The following is a 22340-nucleotide window of genomic DNA, read 5'->3' on the forward strand; positions in this document are numbered from 1 at the left end:
GGCCACTGCCTCAAGTAACATGCAGCCACCAGACCATGGTTCCCCATCCCCATGCAGCCTTCAATGGCTCCCCAGTGTGTGCCACAAAAACCCATGGCCTTGGCCTGGCACTTGAGGCATCTACACCCCCAGCCTCCAGATTGCCGAGATTTTTCCAAAAATCATCCTGCTCCAGCAGGACATGGGAGGGGGCTGCCTGAGTCAGACAGGAAAGGGGGAAGGAGACAGAGGTGTCGACTGTGCTTGAAGTGTGGCAGCGCGGCTGAGAATGACACCACTTGTCAATGACGTTTTATGAAATGTGTGAGGAGGTAACACACGTCGCGCTCTTCTGATTCTGTGTGTGGGCCCTGCTCGTGGGGGATTGCAAACAGCCAGAATGTCATTGCCCCCCTCTCCCTGGAACAGAAGTTTGCCTTGTCTGTTTGTAGCAGAGTAGGGGTTCTTCTGTCTTTGGTTGCGTAAGAACTGGCAGCGGGTAGCCACAGGCTCTCTGGGTCTCAGGAAGGAGCCCCCCTACTCCTGTAACCTGGCCAAGGGAGATGCTGCCAGGCCTTCATGTAACTGGGAAGGAAAGGCCCTCTTCTGGCTGACGTTCTGGTGGAGTGAGGAAGGGGAGAGGAAAGAGCTGTCACTGTTATAAACTACAGCTTATCACGGAAAACAGGCTTCAAGTGAGCAAAGAGTTCTTTCCTAGAAGATCTTGCCAAGCTGTCACTCCTCTCTGCTTCAGAGAGAACAGTTGGGTGTGTGCGGCAGCCGTTCGAATTCGGGATATGGAAAGAACACACGAGTTAGGAAGATGTTCCGTTTTCATCAACAGGTGACACCTACTGAGTGTGCGTGGTGCCCCGGGCACCAGGCTGCGTGCTGGGATACAGGGTGGGACTAAGCCGGGTTAGACACAGCTCTCTCCTAGCGGGGCCCACAGCCAACAGCAGGCCTGGGGTGCCTGTCCAAGTATTCTGATGATGTTGAACCCATGAAGAGTAATCCACATAGTTATTTCAGCCAGACTGGTCCCCCAGGTGTGTGCCTGGGAGGGCATGCATGTGTTTCTGGGTGTGTGCGTGTTTGAGCCTGTGTGTGCATGGAGTGTACACCCTTGTGGGATTGCCTTAGGTTACCTTTCTCTTCCTTTCAGTGTCTGCTCCTCCTTCCTGCGTAGACTCCCTGAGCTGTCCTCCTGTTTCCCAATCCCTCCTGCTGATGCACTCACCCTCCTTTCCTCCTCTCCCTTCCCACATCTCTGGCTTTTCCTACCCCTTGGCCATTCAGAGATGTCGCATTGCCCCTCAGACCCCGGACTCGCTCACCTTCTCTCCTGCCCCCACCTCTCTGTCTCTGAGAGGCCATGTCAAGGAAGTGATATAAAAACCCAGTTAAGTAGATATTATCCTCATTTTACAGATAATGAGACTGAGGTCTGGAGAGATGATCCTAGGTCAGATGCTAGGAAGTGAGGAAGGCAGGATTTGAAAACCTGGCCGCCACACTACATCTGCTGTTGCTGCTGCCGCAGCTCGAGTCATAACTGGTTCCAGGGCCCTTTTATTCCACTGAATCTCAGGAGAAGATGTCCGTCTCTGAGGCCCCTCCTCCAGGTTGTAAATATTAAAACTAGAGATCAGCTCCTCCTTGACAGGAGATAGCCGGCATGAGGTTCTTCCTCTTGGCTACTTTCCAGTGGCAGCCCCTGTGAGAAGGAAACCAAGGTCACACCCCATGTCAGGGAACTGGGAAGGGGCAGACCCGACATCGACGGGAACTGAGCAAGAATGTGAATGGAGGCCCACTCTCCGCAGACTCCGCACCAGCCCAGGGGACACACATGGCTCTGCCTTCCAGCCTGAGCTGCCCCCTTTCTTCCCACCTCACCTCTGTCCCCACTGTGAACTCCCAGCCTGCATCTCACCATGTGGTCACTCCCCTCCAAACAGTCCACTTAGGGCCTGGGTGTGGGTACTAGGGACTCAGTCAATCCTCTGGAATGGACCCAGGGAGAGAGATCCATGCAGGTCCTGAATTGGGCTCAGGTCATTTGGGTGGTGGGTTCTGGGGTCCTTGACTGGTGAGCAGAGCATGGGGGTCTGGGGCCTTGAACTCTGCTTCCAGTTGGCCACTCACTCCCCAGGTGGCATGTCCCTGGGGCACGTGGGTGTCCATGATGTTGAGAGAAGTCCATATGACCATGGCTGTTTTCTGGCTCCAATGCTGGCTTACCACCCTGCTCTATCCCCAGGTCCACCCATCCCTCACCCTGCCTTACCTTCCTTTCTCCGCTTGTTTGTCAACCTTGGGAACAAAATAGTTAACCCGAGTGTGTTTTCAAGATGATGGCAGCCTGGTACCTTGGGTAGAGAGTGAGAGAAGTACACCATCAGTTTGTAAATATGTGAAGCCCCAGGAGTCTCCTGGGTAATAAGTTTCCTGTCAATTTTACTGGATTCCCTAGAAAAATATTTGTGAAGGATAGAAAAAGACAGATGTACCAATATAGCCATATCCCAATTTAAAGAAATGGGAAAAATATACAACTTTTCAATGTGTCCTCCTACCTGGAAGCCCAACAGTTCAGGCTACTGGCTTGTGAAGGATTCAGGCAGGCAGCTGGGTGGCCTGGAGATGAAGATCAAAGCCCTTCCCCCCAAACCCACACTCGCACTGGCGCCTCTCCATGAGTCTACATGTGGGACAGGCTGCCAGCAGTCACTTCCCCACCTGACACCACCCTTCCTCCCCAGCTTTCTCAGCACACCCTTGGGCATGGCCCCAGCCCGACTGCCTCTCAAATGTCTCTCCTGGGAGGTAAAGCAAAGGCAGTTTTCCAAAGGGAGACCTCCAGGGCCGTCTCTCCTGTTGGCATCCTGCACCAGCACAACCAACAGGCAGTAACTGAGCTTGTGGTCCGTGGCCAGCACTGTCTGGACATGTCTGTGCATCACCCTCCATGTAAGGGGCTGCTGTTACCTTCATTTCACAGATGAGACCAAGGTGCAGAGTTAAGTAGCTCATCCAGGTTTGGGGGTTCATAAACAGGCGAGCCAGAATTCCTGCCCCGGCAGTCACTCCAGGGCCCAACACAGTACATACTGGGTGTATTCTCACAGTGTGGGAGGAAAGGACAGGATGGACTGGAAACGAAGACTCCAGAGTGAGTCTAGTGAAGATGCCAACTTCACTAAAGGAGGGGAGCGTGTCCCAGAGCCTCCCCTGGTTAGAGGGCCCCAAACTGGGTGTGGCTGAGCTCTGTCCTTGCGGGTGATGAAGACTCCCAGCACAGCCGATCAGTGCATTCGGGGGATCCTGCAGCTATACAGGTGCATCAAGAGGTCAGCTAAACTGAATGTTCACTTGAATCCACCCGTTCATGCCCAACATCTTGTCTGAAGTGGGCTTCCAGGGCATGTTTGATGGACCAGTGTGATGCCCGGTGTGGCCTAAGAGGTTCAAGGCCAGCCCACGGCCCTGGCTGTGCTAGGTTCGGATCCCATCTCACCGAGGGGGTCCCACGTTCACAGTCAACCCTGGGCTCTGCTCCTGGTGTTGCCCAGAGCAACCATTGACCTCGGTCCCCCTCCCATCAAATTGGACCTACCTCCCAGAGTGGCTATGAGGGTCACGTAGACCATGAAAGTGGAAGATCTAGGACAGGAGCAGCCCTTGGCATTACTTAATTGTGGCTGCCTAAGCACAGAACAGCCAGCAGGGCTGGCTCCCATCCTCTATTTCTTCTCCATTGTTTATTCTTCCCCACACGGGGGAATTTTTGAAATGGAAACTGACCACCAGCAGAAAATGAGCTGCACTTCTGCCTAAAAGAAAACACAGCCCCCTAACTTCTGTCAACCCAGGAATGTTTCTATGTCCTCACCCAACCACTGCTCCTTCCCACGTGTCGGAAAAATATTGTTCACGGAGATTCGGCTCCAGGGGCCAGGCCCGTGGGTCGGTGTTCCACGTGCATCTTCTTACTTCACCTGCACAGCAATCACATGAACCATGTCAGTACTCCCATTTCACAGATGGTGTAAGCAAGGCTTAGATACATTGACCAAGGCTACCCAGGTCATATGAGAATCTTGCGAAAGCCATCTGCCTCCAGAGACCAAGCTCTTAGCCTAGGCTAGGGTTTCTCAACCACAGCACTATTGGCATTGGTATTAGATGATTCTTCATTGTAGGGACTGTCTGTGCATCGTAGAATGTTTAACAGCATCTCTGGCCCCACCTTACTAGTCAGTAATATCCCCAACCTAGTCATAGTAGTCAAAAAATGCCTTCAGACACTGCCCAATGTTTCCTGGGTAGGTGGCTGGGGGCAAAAGCACCTGAGATGAGAAATACTACCCGAGGCTTATTGCTTCTTACCTTTTAGAGGTGGCTCTGGACCATTCTAGGGTCAAACCCTGTGCTGAGCCCCTGACTTAGCTTCCTGCCTACTTCCTTCAGAACTTTGCTCCTTCAGGTATCTCCTCATGAGAACTTGTTTCCTCTCTGCTTCTCCATCCAAGGCAGGATGGTGAGCCCCAGGCTGGGCGCCATGGGGTCTGCTCCCCACTGACAGGCACTACCATCTCCACTCACACTGGCAGCTCCAGAGATGTCCTCTGAGCACGGAAGGCCTGCAGGTGGTCCAGCCTGGACCATACCCTTCCCATCATCGGTCCCCATCTTTCAGGGCAGGAGCAGAGCAGGTCAAGGGCCAGGAGGAGATGCCCTTCTGGGGCATCGCCTCCAGGATGGCCTCGGGTCTTCCCGTGGATACGGCTGTCTGTGTGCACTGGGGTGGGGGCTGGGACTTCTCTCGTCCCCCAGATGAAGCAGTCAGTGCTTGCCGATCAAGGCCAGGCCGGCCTGAGCCACCGGTGCTGCCTTCTTGAATTCATTTCTGACTCTGAGATTCATTTAATAAGCCCATTCATCACCGGCCATTCTGGGAAGCCAGACAGGCCGCAGAATGGGAACTGGAAACCCTCTCCTCACTTCCTGCCCTGCCTGCTCCTGTGTCGTGCTTCCCGTTAAGCTCTCTCCTCTCCTCTCCTCTGCGCTCCTCTGGGGAAATGCAAGACTGGATTATTCTGATGCCAGTAAAGCACCAGCTAATGGAGAGTCCACGTGGTGTGAGGGCTTCAACCCCTGTCTGACCTCCCTGGGGGGTGGTCGGCTCGGCCCCCAGCCCCACAGTGTACCATGTGCGTTCCTTCCTGAAAGACATTTGTGGATGGGAGCTGTCTCGGGGCACAAGGACCACCTCTCCCCACCCTCCCGCCTGCCATCCCCAGCATTTCTGGGTTTTGAAGCCCCTAAGATACTTAAAAACAAATGCCAATATGGGCTTCCAGAAATTGTGGTATATGTTAAGTTTTGTGTTTAATCAGTTAACTTTTTTAACATAAAAAAACACAAAGCCAGTGTATTTTAGTAATCATAAGATAATGACAGGGTTTATTTTTAAAATGCTAATTCATGGTTCACTGCAAGCTGTGTGGTCGGGTAACAGGACAGAGCAATGAGCCTCATCTTTCTGCATCTCTAACTGTGTGTTTAGCCTCATTTCCCGACAATGCGGAAGTCTAACACTGAGACCAGTTGTACCATGGGCCTAGGCAAATGGCCCCCGGGCAGCCCTGCCCACAAATACTGGCCCTTCTCTCCCCTCTCCACTGGCCAGGGGATTGTCTGGGTTCACACCCAGGACCTGTGCCCACTTTCTTCATTACTCTCCCCAAATGTTTCGGACCCTAGAACCCACTGCTGAGCCTGATTCAGGACCCGAGTGGGTCTCTCTCCCTGGGTCCATTGCAGAGGATGGACTGTGTCCTTAGTACCCACATCCAGACCCGAGGGGACCCCTTAGAGGGGAGTGACCATGTGGGGAGGTGCAGGCTGTGAGTTCATGATGGGGACAGAGGCAAGGTGGGAAGTAAAAGTGGGCAGCCCAGGCTGGGAGCCAGAGCTGCGTAGGTTCCCTGGTCTGTTGTGGGGTCTGTGGAGAGGAGGCCTCCATTCTTACTCTTGCTCAATTCCCATCAATGTCAGGTCTCCCCCCTCCCCAGCCCCCAACATGGGGTGTGACCTTGGTTTCCCTTCTCATAGGAGCTGCTGTTGGAAGCTGGCCCAGAGGAAGAACCTGCTGCCAGCTGTCTCCTGTCAAGGAGGAACTGATCTGTAGTTTTAATATTTACAACCTGGAGGAGAGACTCTCAGAGACAGACATCTTCTCCAGAGATTAAGTTGAATAAAAGAGCCCTGGAACCAGACATGATTCCAGCAGCAGCGGCAACAACAGCAGAGAGGTTGGGGAGAGTGGGTGCAGGGGCCGCTTCCTGTAACTGACTTAGGGTGACCTCTCTGACTTTACCTTCCTCCTCTATAAAAGGGGGATGATAACAGTACCTCCCTAACTGGAGTCGCATGATTAAGTTAACATGTGTAAGCTCCCAGAACAGCGCCTGGTACACAATAAGTGCTCAAGAAATGCGAGCTGGTGTTAGCTATATCCTCATGGTTCTGGTGTCACCTCCGTGCATGTGGGTGTCTTCCCCTTTCAGCTAACCCTGGAGGAAGGCAAATGGTACGTATAAGATGGTGATGTTCACAAGGCCAGAGGAGTATTATGCATTTCCTAATGTTTTTATTATAAAACAGTTTTGAATAGATATAGGACTTGTTGGAGGAGTATGAAGAACCCCTGTGGACACATACCAGGCTTCGGGAATTTTCAGTTCACAGCCAGTCTTCGTTCGTCTCTATGTCCATCCTACTCCTCAGGAGGAGTTTATGGGCTAGGTCTTTTCCTGGCACTGGTGGCCTGCGATGGCAACAGAGCGCCAGCTGGACAGTGGGGGTGTCATGGAAGAGGAGTGGTACAGCGCTTCCTGGGGTCCTCTCTGCAGTTCCCCTTGGGGCATCCAGTTCACAAATCTTCTCTATCCCGTGATGAAGGCGAAGGACAGATGCTCTCCCTGTTTTACAACCTGGGGAAAAAACCTCTTGAAGGTTCGAGTTTGACAACTATTATGCCAGCATTCCTGCCCCTGATTTAAGAGCTAGGGCTGCTTCAGCTGTTGGTTGCTGTCTGGTCTGTGGCACTTGGAACTTGTTTCTCATAATGAGCCTCACTGAATGCCCCTTTTCATCTGCCACCAGATCTCTGCTCGTCCTTCCAGTTCCTCAGCTCCTCCAGCTGCGGGAGCCCCAGGGCCGAGTGCTGGGTTCCCGTGGAGCACTGGTGTGCATGCACCCTCTTGGAACAGTTTTATTTCTTGTGACTGCCTTCCTTCCATCCTGCTCTTCTTCCACCCCTCCGTCAGAACACCTCCTCGTTCCCTTTGTCCCTCTGTCTTCCTGTTGTCAGAGCTCTCACGTTCTCAGGGCACCGATTTGGACGTCTTTTCAAAGAAGAGATGTTTTAAAGACAACTGCAGGGGGTGGGGGGATCCCTGGTCACGTGCCAGGTGGCTGCTTTAAATGTCAAGTGTGGGGAAGAGACACGCATTGGAACGAGAAATTGGAGGCTGTGACGCTCAGCTGGGGTGTCGTTCAGCTTCCTGCCCAAGCCCAGAATTGTTCCTTGCCTCCCAGAGGTGACCTGCCTGCCCCAGGCTGGTCCCCTTCATTGGAGTAGGGGCGAGGACTTCACTGGAGGTGTGACCTGAGAGTCTCTGACTCTTGAGTGGCATTTTCCCAGGTGACCTGTTGACAGTGGGGTCCTCCTAGGACCCCCACCCCAGTGCTTTGTACCAAGCTGTGCTAGTTGTCACATGTTGGCACAGTAGTGTCCCACCAGGGTGGCTTTCAAGCACCCTGAGGTGACCCTGCCTGGCCTCTTCTCTCCAGATCTGGGCCTTCACCTACACCCAGCAGATCCTGCAGGAGGAGCTGTGCCTGTCAGTTATCACCTTGTTCCCTGGTGCCCCGGTGGTTCTTGTCCTTTGCAAGAATGGAGATAAGAGACAGGTAAGTGCTCAGTGCGTCCGCCCTGGGAGGTGGCCGCCTGTGTAGGTCTGAGTCTGTGTGTGGGAAAGAGGCTAGAGAGGAGGGAGAGTTGATAAAGAAGACATCCTTCTGGCTAGGAGAGAGGAGGGGAACTCTGGTCCCATCTGTGGTGCCCAGGCAGCCATCAGCTGCCACGTGAAAGCCTGTTGACCGCGTTGGACCTCTGCTTGCATGTGTGTTCTGTACTGCCCAGTCCTGCTCAAACGCCTGCCAGGATCCCAGAGCATGCTGGGACAGTCTGCAGGCCACTAGGATAAGCAAGACTCGAACCTCTGCCTTCGGGGGCCTTGCTTGGGCTCTGGCAGAACGTCCCACAGAGTTCATAGCACTCTGGATGCATGACGTGCCTGGTTCCTGTGGGGGCAAAGTCGTTGGCTTCACCCAGTTCCCACCAACTGAGTCTTATTTGGTGGGAAGGCCCATTTTTATGGCTCACCAGCTGTGTGACCCTTGGCAGGTTCGTGGACATCTCTGAGCCTCAGTTTCCTCCTCTGTGCAATGAGGCTGGTGATGTACATCATACAGGGCTGCTGTTTAAAGCAGTTCACCAAGTCATCCATCCATGACACCTGGTCAGCGGTAGTTCCCCCATACCTGTCCATCCCCTCCCTCTTTGTCGTGTGTGGTGAGGTGTGGGATGCAGCCACAAGAGACCCGCCCTCTGCTTGGGCCCTCATGTGCTGAAGCTCTTTGGAGGAGCAGAGATTCAGGCGCAGGGAGCTGCCCTTCCATCCCTGCTGCTTCACCACCCGCCCCCCTCCCCCCAGCCACTCTCGCCCACTCCTTCATGATGGTGTGGATAGCGAATGTGGGTCATTTCTTTCGTTGCTTCTGTGACTAACTTGCTTCACATTTTCTGGCCTACTGCTTGGAAAGTTATTGCCTTCTAATGAGTTTTCCTAGCAAACATATTGATTTTGCTTTTACTTTTTCTAATCCAATTTTTTAAAAAGCCAGCAACAATACCTGGTAAGGCAATTAGTTGCAGCTTTCTTCCTCCTTGATATCATGAAGTCAAGTCTCTGGATGACCCTAGCCCTGTGGTGTCAACATTTTTGATAACACTGGAACTCCTGATACTGTTGCTAGGACCCAGGGCCTTAGTCGGAGAATCCCGCTTAATCCTGTCCCCTCTCCGACTCTCCAGCAATGGACCAAGACTGGCTCCCGCATCGAGCACATGGCGTCCCACCTCTGCCTGGACACAGACATGTTTGGCGATGGGACCGAGACTAGCAGGGAAGTCGTCATCAATCCTTGTGAGTCCTCACTCATGAGCCAGCACTGGGACCTGGTGAGCTCTTGAGGAAGCACTCGGCACGAGCAGGGGCCATGGGGCGGTACTTCCCTGGGTGAGACGCAGACTGGAGACCAGGCTGCACGTGGCCGTATGCTTAGCAGAAGCCCTGAATGGGGAGATGGACGCAGAGCTCCCCCCCACCCCCCAGGATGGGAGCGGTTGTCTCAGGGAGGATGCAGGCAAAGATGCAAGCCGAGAGGAACTCGAAGACAGATCCCCGTGTTCTCAATGCCATTAAGTTCCAGTCCTGGCTGGGTGTGCCCCGGAGTGGTGTCTGGAGACAAGAGATCTGATGGAAAGTGTTGATGTTTGTCCCCTGTCTTAAAGAGGCCAGAGAAGAACAGCTTTCCTTGTCACTAGGCCAGGACTCCAGTGAAAGATGAAGAGTGGAGGTTGTTTTGAAAACAAATAAAGAACCTTAGAAGTTTTGTCTGTCTCTTACTTTGTTTCCACTTATGTTAGCTCGGAGCTAGGTTAAGTTCTCCTTTGAATTGGGGCATAGGGCTGATGGGGACTCATGGATGAAGAGGAGGACAGGGAGATGGAACCCTGCACCACCGACAGGCTGTGCAACCTTGAAAAGAGATAGAACTTCTCTGACCCTTCATTTCTTATAATGTCAAGTAGGGGAGTTGCAGTGTTTCCTCCCAGGGGAGGCATAGTCTCTCTCATCCAGGGATGCTGCATCTATTTAGGAACTCCAGGCTCTGCCTGGGGAGACCCTGCTGCAGTGGATCCAGGGTAGGATCCAGGCTCCTCCCTGGCTGGAATCACTGCCCTAGGCATCTCTGTGAACCCTTATGACTTTATAGTCTGTGGCCATTGGTTCAGGAGTTTCTTCCGCTAACAAATCCCCAGTCTGGTCTAGGAATTGGTTCTGTGGTTGTCCATTCTTAGTAACTAGGGTTTAAGAAAAGAACAGACCCATATTGTTTAAAAGTTCCCAGAATATGCCTGTACATTCTCAGCCAAGGTGAGTTCACTGCATGTCAATTAGTAATGGTCTTAGCTGTCTATCACCAAGTAACAAACGACCCCAAAACATAGCAGCTTAAAGCAAAGCACATCTCTGATTGGACAGTTTCTAAGGGGCGTGGCCTCACTGGGTCCCCTGCTTCAGTCTGACTTCAAAGGTTGTAATCAAGGTGTTGCAGTCGGTGTTGGTTCCTCACTGTTGGCCCAAAGCTGCCCTCAGTTCCCTGCCATATAGGCCTCTCCAGCCCAGCAACGGAGCCAAGCAAGCCAGGAAGGCAAGGGTGCTGGCAAGATGGAAGTGACTGCCCTTTCCAGCCTCATCTCACAAGTTACCTTCCATCACTTGTGCCACATTCTGTTTGAGAGAAGCGAGTCATAGGCCCAGCCGCACTCAAGGGGAGAGGACCTCACAAGAGAGCAGGTGCCAGGAGGTGGGGGTCACTGGGATCTGTTTTAGAATCCATCTCCCATCTTATACACTAAACAGGTATCTGTCTCCCCTTCATCCAGAAAGCCTTCGGCGATGCTGTTCAAGCTCCTCATTATAAAATCTGTTACTGAGGTAAGTGAAGGGCTGAAAGTGCACACCCAGCATCTCCGCTGGTGACTGGATTTGTTTATGCTTTGTCTCCTATGTTTGCCATGTTTAGTTACAATTTGGCTCTTTTATGGGGCTGTGTCACTTTCCACTGTGGAAAGGAGACAAGGCCACAGTAAAGACATCTATAGAAGAAGTGTTCCACTGGCTTCTTAAGCTATGTGTCCATGGGGTTTAAACCAGGCTTGCAGAGAAGAACAGATAGTTTCACCAGCGCCCTCTCCCCTAAGTCAGGGGAGCAGATTCTACACTAGAATAGCTAAGGGAGCTGGTGCTGTCCTCATCTGAGTCCTTGTCTCCCTCCATATCTGTAGCTATCTGGGACTTCCCTGGTGCCAGGAAAGCTGACTCGTGCCTTGCTTCAGCTCCAGCACTGGGCCTGACACCTCACACTCTCTGTGAAGGTCTTCCTAAATGGTGATTGGAAACATTATTTCTTGTCCAAGATGAAGTGACATTACTTTTTTACTCACCCTGTGAAGTCACAGTGTAGGTGACCATAGGTCTCTCAAACACCCAAGGACATAGGGACACCGAAATGGAGGCCTCTATCCCAGAGGATTGCCAACATCCACTGGATCATCGAAAAAGCAAGAGAGTTCCAGAAAAACATCTGCTTTATTGACTATGCCAAAGCTGACTGTGTAGATCACAAAAAACTGTGGAAAATTCTTCAAGAGGTGGGAATACCAGACCACCTGACCTGCCTCCTGAGAAATCTGTATGAGGGTCAAGAAGCAACAATTAGAACTGGACATGGAACAACAGACTGGTTCCAAATCGGGAAAGGAGTACATTAAGGCTGTATATTGTCACCCTGCTTATTTAACTTCTATGCAGAGTACATCATGAGAAATGCTGGGCTGGATGAAGCACAAGCTGGAATCAAGATTTCTGGGAGAAATATCAATAATCTCAGATATGCAGATGATACCACACTTATGGCAGAAAATGAAGAAGAACTAAAGAACATCTTGATGAATGTGCAAGAGGAGAGTGAAAAAGTTGGCTTAAAACTCAACATTCAGTAAACGAAGATCATGGCATCTGGTCCCATCACTTCATGGGAAATAAATGGGAAAACAGGGGAAACAGTGTCAGACTTTTTTTGGGGGGGCGCTCCAAAATTACTGCAGATGTTGACTGCAGCCATGAAATTAAAAGGCGCTTGCTCCTTGGAAGAAAAGTTTTGACCAACCTAGACAGCATATTAAAAAGCAGAGACTTTGCTGACAAAGGTCCATCTAGTCAAGGCTATGGTTTTTCCAGTAGTCATGTATGGATGTGAGAGTTGGACTATGAAGAAAGCTGAGCGCCAAAGAATTGATGCTTTTGAACTGTGGTGTTGGAGAAGACTCTTGAGAGTCCCTTGGACTGCAAGGAGATCCAACCAGTCCATCCTAAGGGAAATCAGTCCTGAATATTCATTGAAAGGACTGATGCTGAAGCTGTAGCTCCAATACTTTGGCCACCTGATGTGAAGAGCTGACTCATTGGAAAAGATCCTGATGCTGGAAAATACTGAAGGCGGATGGAGACAGGGATGACAGAGGCTGAGATGGTTGGATGGCATCACCGACTCAATGGACATGAGTTTGAGTAAGCTCTGGGAATTGGTGATGGACAGGGAAACCTGGTCTGCTGCAGTCCATGGGGTTGCAAAGAGTCGGACAAGACTGAGCGACTGAACTGAATCAAATCCCAGAGGAGCAAACATTTTTTTAAAATCTCCGCTGCTTTGATGTAGCAGAAAAGCTTAGTCTCTGGGTTACTTTCCTCTTCCTAGTGAAAGACTCCAGGATGATAACAAAGACTGTGGAGGAGCTGGGGAGTAATCTGCTAATGGAGATACCAAAGGTTCATATTTAAGCTGCAGGGTGTGCATCATAAGGCCTCCTTAGTGGAAAGCAGAATTTAAAAACTGATGCAGATAGCTGCTTATAAATAGCTATATCACTGTGACTGTGTGGGGTTATCCAAACAGCCTCTCTTCACTAAGTTGATACTGATGAAGCCAAAGTAAGAGTAATTTGTGATTTAAAAGCAAGACTAGCAGCAGTTCCAAAGCTCCACCGATTCAAGACAAAGCTGATGAAACCCGGATAGGACGGCAACCTGCCCCAGTCTGAGATGCCTGCATCCTGCAATTATACAGCAGAGCATGTGTGGCCAAGCTTTGCCCAGAGGCCAGGTCTTGAGGTAGGTGCTGAGTTAGTTAGAGGCCTCAGTCAACCTGATTGTTGAGCTTAAATATCAGATTTCAGGAACCTGGAGAGCTCACTTTGTGGGTCACTGGTGGTTGTGGGTGAACATTTGTTAATGAAACAAGTGTATGAAAACAGAAGAGACCCCTACTCTTCACATTTTCCAGGCTTGCAAGATTGAGACCTGAAACTGAGCTTGAAGAGTCACCGCTCTGGAACAGTCTCATTATGCTGCCAGGTGAGGAGGTGACTGGGTGTGGCAGAAACCCCTCACCAGGGATCACATCTGGCTAATGCAGACAGATGGGAGCAATATGGGCTCCTAAGTAAATGGTGTGGTGTGTGAATTGAAAGGAAATTCATGCATACATTTTATACATTTATGAACTTGAGAGAGGCAGGGGCTTCAGGAACTCTCTAGTACCTGGATTAGAGTTGGAGGGATGAAGGTGTTGAGTAGATGGGCAGAAATGGGAGTTTTTCAGTAGTTCCGGGGTCAGCATAGGTGGCCAAGCTGGGTGCTATATTGAATCTGAGGCTCACTCTCTTGGCAGTTTCTTTTCTTATGTGCTGTGTGACTTCCCTGTGTAAGCTCACCTCAGCGGGCGTCGTTTCCTCTGGGCTGTGGAAGTATGCCTCAGGGAAGGGTCAAGTTTGCCTCTATTGGTTTCCATTGAATTCAAACCAGTTTGTACACTGATTTTTCCTGTTGTGGTTTCCACTGAAAGATGTGGAACCCCACATCTAAGCTTGGCACAAGCTTGGGTTTTGATCCTTTGCAGATTATCTTTTCTTTACCCAAATTGTTGTCCTGCTTCCCTGCCAACTAGCAGGTAGGTGGGGTTTGTTTAGCTCTTCTAAAGCTTCCCTGGTGGCTCAGATGGTAAAGAATCTGCCTGCAATGCAGGAGACCTGGCTTTGATCCCTGGGTCGGGAAGATCCCTTGCAGAAGGAAATGGCAACCCACTCCAGCATTCTTGCCTGGGAAATCCCACAGACCCAGGAGCCTGGCAGGCTACAGTCCATGGGGTCGCAAAGAGTCAGACATGACTAAATGATGAACACTTTTACTTTCTAAAGCATGTACCTAAGTCTCATCTCTGGCCCCAGCCACTCATGAAGCTTCCTATGTGCCTCCACTTGGGTGAAGCTGGGGCTGAAGCCCCAGCCCTGGTTATAATAGGTATCTGGCTTCAATTCCCTTTTAGCTCTCATTCACCACGCTGACTTTGAATTCCCATTCATTTTCAGAATCTGGAATTTCTCCTTTCTTCCTCTCAAATGCAGCTGTGATTTCAAATTGTTTTATTGTATTTTATCCAATATTTATATGTGTTTGTGGCAGGGAGCTTGTGTGTCAGCTCAGACCAAAATTCCTTAATGCTGTAATTAGCCGTCAACACTGTCTTTCCCACTGGCTCTGGGACCATATCTTAGTGAAGACACTCCATAAATTTCTGTGAGTGAGTGAAAGAGTAAGCCAGTGATTCTTTAGTACCACTTCCCAATTACCTCCTGGCTATAGCTACCAGACATTAGAGTTTTAAAAAGACAGCAAAGGCAGAAATGGAGGACTGAGAAGACAAATTTATAACAATGAAATCTCGTTATAATACACATGGATTTAGGGATCGTGCATATTTTACTTCATAATGACAGAGTTTAATACTGAAAGTCCTAACTGGAAAGAACTATCAGTTATGGAAATCTTTAATACTGCAGTGGAGCCTGGCATGAGAGACTCTGTTCTCATAAACTCTGGGGGATGGTGGTGGGAGGGTAAGCGGGGTGCACTCACGTCTCCCCTGCAAGCATCTCAGGTATATTCACCTGGCATCTGGTAACCTGGGTCCCACTGGCCTTCAAGGAGAGGCTTACCTTTTACCTGAGCTCCACCCTAGTCTACCTGCATGGGAGATAAGCCTCCTCCCTTTCCCTACCCCCTACATTGCTCCTAGAGACAGGACCATGACTTATCTGTTCCCTTGGCACATGATGGCACCTGGGCAGCGTCTGGCACACAGAGGAGCACAGCGAAGTGTTGCAGGAGAGGTCTGGCAGCCGCGCACACGTGTTGGCCTCTGGGACATCCCCCGTGGTGGGCGGGAGCCTCCACCCCCGAGCACACAGAGCCAACCTCCTGAGCTCCCCAGTGGTCTAAGGCAGCCCAGCTCAGATTAACAAAATCCCCAGCTCCGGGCGCTTTTCCATTTGCCATGGAGCTGACTAATTTAATGAAGCCGTCACAGAGCAAACCTCAGGGCTTATTGGAAAAGGACTCGAGCACGACATTATTTCACAGCAGTAGATTGCATCATTTTCATTTCACAGCTTTCCAATGGGAAATAATAAAACAAAATTACAAACATAATGAAGAAAGAAAGGAGAAAGGAAAAAAAAAAAAAAAAACCTTGGGTGAGAGCTGCATCCTTTGTGCTATGAAAGGGCTGGTTACCTTATTCATTGGAGGCAGTAGATATTACCTGGCTTCGCTCACAGGAAGGAGCACAGCCCAGGATGTTCCACCTGCTGCTGAAGATAACAGGCTGCAATAAGTCACTGCCCGGCGCAGTGAGGAGCCTGGAGCACCCCTGCAAAAGGCTCGCTCAATGGCCTGAGAAATTCCAGCCTCCAAGAGTGCAGCCCTCCCAGGCCAGCCACAGTGCTGGGCTGAAGGGCTGCTGCTGGTGATGGCCAGGCAGGGTGTTGAGGCGTCGGCATGCCCTGCACCTCCCTTCCCTCTGGAAGAGAAAGTGGCAGCACTAACGGGGGGCTTCATTCGTCTCCAGTATGGAGGAAAGAATAGGCCCCTCCCTTCCCTGTATGAACTGAAAGCCAGGGGCTAAACAGGCATCACAGGAGAGACCAAGCTCTTGCCAAAGCTGTGCTCGTTTACCACACTTGAGGTGTAAGAGCGGGGAGGCAGCTGGCTCATCTGGGCCTTTCATTCCATCCTGCAGACCTGGCCCCACAGTCAAGAGACTGAATCCATCCATCCAGGGCCGAGTTCCTGCCCTGCCTTGCACTTTTCAGTTATTTTTCATAACTTTCTCCTCAGCTAGTGGAAGGGTTTGAGGTCCCCCTCTTTCCCCCAGGGCTCACCGCCTCCCCTTGCTTCTCCTCCCCCTCGTCTTTGTCGACCCCTCCTTGTGCCTTGACCCTCCTCTCTTCTTGCTCCTACAATTAAGACTTCACCTCTGCCACCCTCTCCCTATCCACTGAATAGTGTCCTGGTTTCTCCTACCCTGACATAAAGAAAAAAAGCCTTCCTTGACCCTGGTCTCCCCTTTTTCTTGGCCCAACATGCTCCTCTAAAACACAGTAGCTGGTTCCATGGACTTGGGTTCAGATCCTGGTTCTTCCAGTTCCCAGCTGTGTGACTAGAGGCAAATGACTTAACTTCTCTGAACTCAATTTTCTCCTCTCTACTTCGGGCTAATAGTTGGGTCTATCATACATGTTTATTGTGAGATGAAATGAAGTGACTCGTGGGATGCTCTCAGCATGGTGTCAGGCACGTGTTATATCGAAAAGTGTCTGTCGTCGTCATAGGTCTAATTGTGAGAACCAGTTTCCAGAGCAGGGCCTGGAAGTGGGGAGGGCTGACCCTCAGCCCTCGAGAAGTCACTTAGAAGTCAAACTGGGGCCTGAGACCCGCTATGGGGTTGTCAGGAGAACCCTTTGACAACCTTGCTCTTTGGTTCTGAATTGGTAATGGGCCAGGAGGGGAGGAAGCCGAGAGGAGCGGCCAGGACAGTGAGGGAATGGCCGTCCCCCCGCTGCTTCCCCCACCCTCGCTGGGCTCGGCCGTTCGTTGCCTGCAGTTCACCATTTGCCTTTCCCGGTGCTGCCTCAGCCTGTGTGTTCATGGTTCACACATGCACACTGATGGCTCTGTCACCCGCGTGCTAGGCCCCACGTGTGCCGTGGCTTCCGCGGGAGGCCAGGCTGTGCACAGCACCCGTAGTGTCACAGACGAGGACCAGGGACAGGCATGTGAGGCAGGCACGGTAAAAGAAGCCCAGCCTGGCGCATACCCCCGAAGCCCCCTCCACCCCCGCGGGGTGGTCATGCCACACCCCAACACCCAGGAATGTCTCCAGCTTGGCTTCCAAGCCTCTGTTTGAATCTTCTTTCTACCCTGAGAGTTCAGCTGTCGTGCCTGAACTCTGCCCCTGTTCCCTTGTCCGCCTGGCCCTGGCGTGGCCTTCGGTTTTAGTGTTACCCCAGACGCTGTTGGACGCTGTGTCCAGAGTGGCTGCCAGTGCTCAGTACCCCGGGCTTCCACCTGCCTTCCTGTGGGGTCCCCTGCTCCAGGAGTGGGGTCTGATCTATCTCACCACACCGGCTTCATGGGACACTCAGTTCTGAGCAAGGGGGTAGGATGTTAAGAGCCCAAAGCAGTTCAGACAGAACATCGCATCTGAAAAAAGGTTCCAGTAAAGAACTATGAGAGTCAAAGGAAGAAAAGAGCCCATGTGATATGAACTTGAAACATACCTGAGACTTCAAAATGGTGGACTCAGGGACGTGTGCTGGGTGATAAGAACAGCCTGAACAAAGCGCAGAAGCAGGAGAGGATGGGGCTTTTTTCAGAGAATGTGGAGCAGGTCAGCTAGCTGCTGGTATAGAAGACATGGAAGAGAGCAGAGAGCCAGGGAAAGCGGGGTGTCAGCTAAGGCCAGAGAGGGGGCTTCCAATGCCAGGCAGAAGATGCTAAACTTCACTGGGTAAGTACTTGTGAGCTACTGAAGGTGTTGGAGCGAGGAAGTAACATTGGCCAGGGTGGAAGAGGAGAAAGCCAGATGGCAGAGTTGGGGTAAGATGGTTTGGGGATGAGATTCTGTGAAGAGGGTGCCTCATGGAGATTCCAGAAGTAGCCTACAGAAAGTATGAGGCCTGAGCTATGTCACTCTCGGTCAGAAAGGAAAACAGACAACAGTTATGGGAGATTCTAGCAGTGGGCGTGGGAGGGGAGGAGAAGGAGGAAGAGGAGACAGAGCAAGGCGGGAGAAGGGCCTTGATGTCAGATGGATTCTGCTCTGCCTGCTGAGCAAGTGCCTTTGTGGGCCCACGTTTAATTGAGTATCTGATAACCAGGCTTAATTATTTAATTATAAAACATTGCAGATACAAAGGAAGACTGGTAGCATAGCAACTGCTTGCACAGCGATTCCTCTGTGCTTGGCATTGTTCTAAGAGCTTTAAAGAATTTAACTTAGTTAATCCTCCTGATAATAGTAGTGACATAATATAATAACAGCTATTACTATCTCCGTCTTACAAGTGAGTGACGTGAGAGCCAAGAAGGTTAATAAGCAGGGGAAGTGAGATTCAAGTCCAAGAAATCCACTCCAGGGCTCGGGGTTTCCAACCACAGGACTACGCTGCTTCTCACTAAAGGGACAGAATAGCAGACATTCCTTTCCTCACCAGAAAGAACAGGCTACAAATGCAGGGAAGTCCCTCGTGCACAACTCCCTAGTGGGCTCACTTGTTTTCAAACTAAGTAGTTCTACATGTTTAACACCTGGTGAGCCATGTTGACCCTCGGATTCAGGCATTTATCAGTCATCCTCCACGAGGTAGGATGGGTGAAGGGAATTAGTGTTAAGGGAGTTATAATTATTTTTATTATTTATTTGACTACCCCAGGTCTTAGTTACAGCATGCAGGATTTTTTTTCTTTGTTGTGGCATGTGTGATCGTTTTTTGGTTGTGGCATGTGGGAGCTAGCTCCCTGACCAAGGATCAAACCCAGGCCCCCTGAGCTGAAAGCACAGAGTCTTAGCTAATGACTACCAGGGAAGTCCTTAAGAAGCTATAGTTATGTGCCAACTATATGCTTATGGGCTCTGTAGTCACTATTTTGTGGAATGCTGACAGCATCCCATGAAGTTGGTTATTCTTTGCTTTTACATATGGGGAACTTGAGGCTCAGAAATGAAATAACCAGTCAAGGTTGCCCACTGTTACGTGGCAAAGCTGTCTGCCTCTTCTCAGTGACCATGCTGCCTTCAAAGCACAGCCATTCAGCCCCCAAATGCATATGACAGTCACTAAGCAATAAATATTTACTGGGCACCTGTCATAAGACAGGCGCTATGCCAGGAGCTGGCCACTGACCTTGCCCTCAAGGACAACAAGTGAAGGATAGAACAGAGTTTTATTTCAGAGAGAGTGGAGGATGCAGGGGTAGAGAGTTGGGGGGAGGGTCGGGAAGGGTGCATGACTCAGTGTGACCATGGCTATAAGAGATCCCTTGAAGGCAAGGGGCACAGAGGAAGGGATGAGAAGGCTTGGCAGAGGCTGGGATGGCTGAGTTGTGAGGCCAATGGGACTAGAAGAAGAGAAGGTGGAATTACAGACCCAGGAACCCAAGTTTGCATCTCCACACTGTCTTGGAGCCCCTGGCTCAGCCCTAGCAGTCACGGAAGCAGGGGGGCATTATCCTTATGAACTTCATTGAGAAGTTGGAAGACAACATGGGATGGAAGGAGGGCTGAGGCATCTCCTAGGAACACCTTTGTGGACCCTCCAGCAGGAAGGACTCGGGGAGACTAGGTATCTCCTCTGCGTCCCCATGATACCTTTTGTCCCCATGGAAGGCTCTGTGTCTCCAGGTCCTTCTGTGGGAACAGCACCTGCACAGCTGATGCAACACTTACTCCATGGCCTGCACGGGTACCTGGCCCCTCACCCCCATTTGTTTGGATGCTCCTCCCAGGGTATGTGTTGAATTGAACCACCTGCATGGACCAAACTAGACCTTCCATGTGAAGCTGCTCCCTGGTTTAGTCCCGTATCCCACCAGTCAGGCCAGCATCATAGACATGTTTCTGTCCAGAACAGGCCCTTGCAACATCAGCAGCACCGACAGGCTCTAGTTGGATCATGAGGCAGATGAAAACCTCTGAGGGATACTCAGGGGCCTCTGCCCTGAGGCCCTGCGGACTGACAATACAGACTCAGAAGGGGCTTTGGAACACTCAGAACTGTCTCCAGGAGCTCCGAGGTCTTGAGGACTATTCAGCCTTGAGCAGGACTGACCCTTCTAGAATGGCAGGGCAGTAGGCCAAGAGCCCAGAGGGGTGACTACTGACCTCCCTCCCCACTGCAGGTGGCTTTGGGACATCCAGACCGACTCAGCTTCAGGGTAATGGCTGACTGTGAAGTGATGCCTGGGAAGGGGAACCTGTAGGAAGGCCAAGGTGGGCACCAGCAGTCATGTTCCAACCACAGGACATAGTTCAGATTCTAGAACCAGAAACTTCCATGTGGAAGCATTGGCTGGGAATTGGCGAGGCCAAACCTGAATTCTCCAGTATGAAACCAAGTCACTCCTGGGGAAATGGTGCAATTACTGGTGCCTCTTCTCTACCCAGTCTAATTGCAACAGCCCAACTGCATTGCCTTGCATCGTGTATTCTCATGGCAGAAGGAAAGAAAAATCTAGCATAGTGAGCACAAAAGAACTTTGAAAGAGCATTTCTAATCCAACTCCAGCTTCTTGGCAGGCCTGTCCCCAAATCATAGCAGCCATTTGCTTCTATTTTTAAATGCCTTCAGAAATCACTCAATTTTCTCATATCAAATCAATACTCAGTGGTGCCTACTTTGTGCAAGAAGTCAGGGTTTGCTGAGGCTGGGGTGAAGGGAAATGCTCTTCCCCACCTGTAGCCAGGCTTCCCAGGTGGCGCTAGTGGTAAAGAACCCACCTGCCAGTGCAGGAGACATGAGATGCGGGTTCAATCCCTGGGTTGGGAAGATCCCCTGGAGGAGAGCATGGCAACCCACTGCAGTATTCTTGCCTGGAGAATCCCCATGGACAGGGTAGCCTGGGGGGCTATGGTCCGTAGTGTTGCACAGAGTCGGACACAACTGAAGCGACCTAGTACTTACGTAGGCACGCCTGTAACCACCTTGTGAGGAGGGGGACATTTGCCTCTGTTTGCAGAGCAGGAAACTGTGTTTCAGAGCAGTGCAGTACCTTCCCCAAGGACACGCGGCAAGTAAGGAGGGAGGGGGTGGACAGGCAAGGCTGGACCCACCTCTTTCAACTCCAGATCCCAGCCCCCTGTTCTCTTTCCTTTTTTTCCCAAAAATCTAATCAAGAAAAACATGAAACTGATATTTTATATGGGCTTCCCTTGTGGCTCAGCTGGTAAAGAATCTGCCTACAATGCAGGAGACCTGGGTTTGATCCCTGGGTTGGGAAGATCCCCTGGAGAAGGGAAAGGCTACCCACTCCAGTATTCTGCCCTGGAGAATTCCATGGACTGTACAGTCCATGGGGTCACAAAGAGTTGGACACAACACAATATTGTATATAGTGTAACTAAGGAGTTCAAAATATAGCACATTTTAAAAATTGTCATTTTTGTTCATGATGAGGAAAGCTGCGATGGGATGACTAGTTGGGCTGAAAAAAGGTCCAGCCCACTGACAGGCTGGGCCAGCTGTCTATGTCGTTTTGTAAAACTCAAATTTATAGTTGTTAATTAATTTTTATCAAAGTAATACTTCAAGTAATGTTTACATACAGAAACCCCCCATTCTATACACACTCCCTCCCCTCAGAGAGACCATCCCTCATGTTTCCAGGGCTTTCCCCTGGCATTTACCTCTGTCATTTGAAATTATCCTGCTACTTCTTGAAATACCAGTTTTAGACATTATCTATTGACTTTGGGCCATGGTAGATAAGGATTTCATTTTTCCACACCGCTGCCTACATTTCTCTCCTTTTATCCCTCTGACATATTTTATAAAATAATTTTTGGCAAAGATCAATAATCAGCCCTGACACACTGAGCCAAATGGTGAAATGCAACCAAACTCCTTTCTCATACAATCTCTTGTTTGCCTAGAATTAATAATTGCTTCATTTGTTGTTAGTTTACCTGGTTTTCTGTGAATTTTCACCCTTTCCTCAATTTTTTCTATATGTCATAGTAATACTTTCATAATTTCAAACAAATCCTCATTTCCTTGTTTTCTTTTTTGATTTTGTTTTCTTTTGCTTTGTTTTCCTTAAGAGTCTTCACTTAGAAGCCCTCTGTGCAAATGTTCCAACGTTGATTTCATTGCATGCTGCTTAGCAGACATGCTGGGAACTTTTTTCTCCAGCCTCTAATTTTGGTTCCCCTCTTTCCTGAGTCATATATCTTCTTATTTCTTAATTTTCTCCATTTTATTTTTTTTTACTGGACAGCATCATAGAGTACATTCCTAAGAATGGGCGCATTGTATTTTTTTATTT

General features: G+C 50.4%; 1 protein-coding gene across 1 annotated transcript in view; it reads left to right on the forward strand.

Annotated features, from left to right (window-relative positions):
• Positions 1 to 9729, forward strand: part of GALNT14 (polypeptide N-acetylgalactosaminyltransferase 14) — a 217101-nt gene extending 207372 nt beyond the window's left edge. Inside the window, exons 14-15 of the mRNA XM_025261310.3 lie at positions 7843 to 7962; positions 9149 to 9729. Of these exons, the coding sequence (XP_025117095.1) occupies positions 7843 to 7962; positions 9149 to 9307 (279 nt within the window). The 3' untranslated portion in view covers positions 9308 to 9729. The remainder of the gene's footprint in view (positions 1 to 7842; positions 7963 to 9148) is intronic.
• Positions 9730 to 22340: the final 12611 nt, after the last annotated feature.

This window comes from Bubalus bubalis, chromosome 12, assembly GCF_019923935.1.
Source record: "Bubalus bubalis isolate 160015118507 breed Murrah chromosome 12, NDDB_SH_1, whole genome shotgun sequence".
NCBI classification, from domain to species: Eukaryota; Metazoa; Chordata; class Mammalia; order Artiodactyla; family Bovidae; genus Bubalus; species Bubalus bubalis.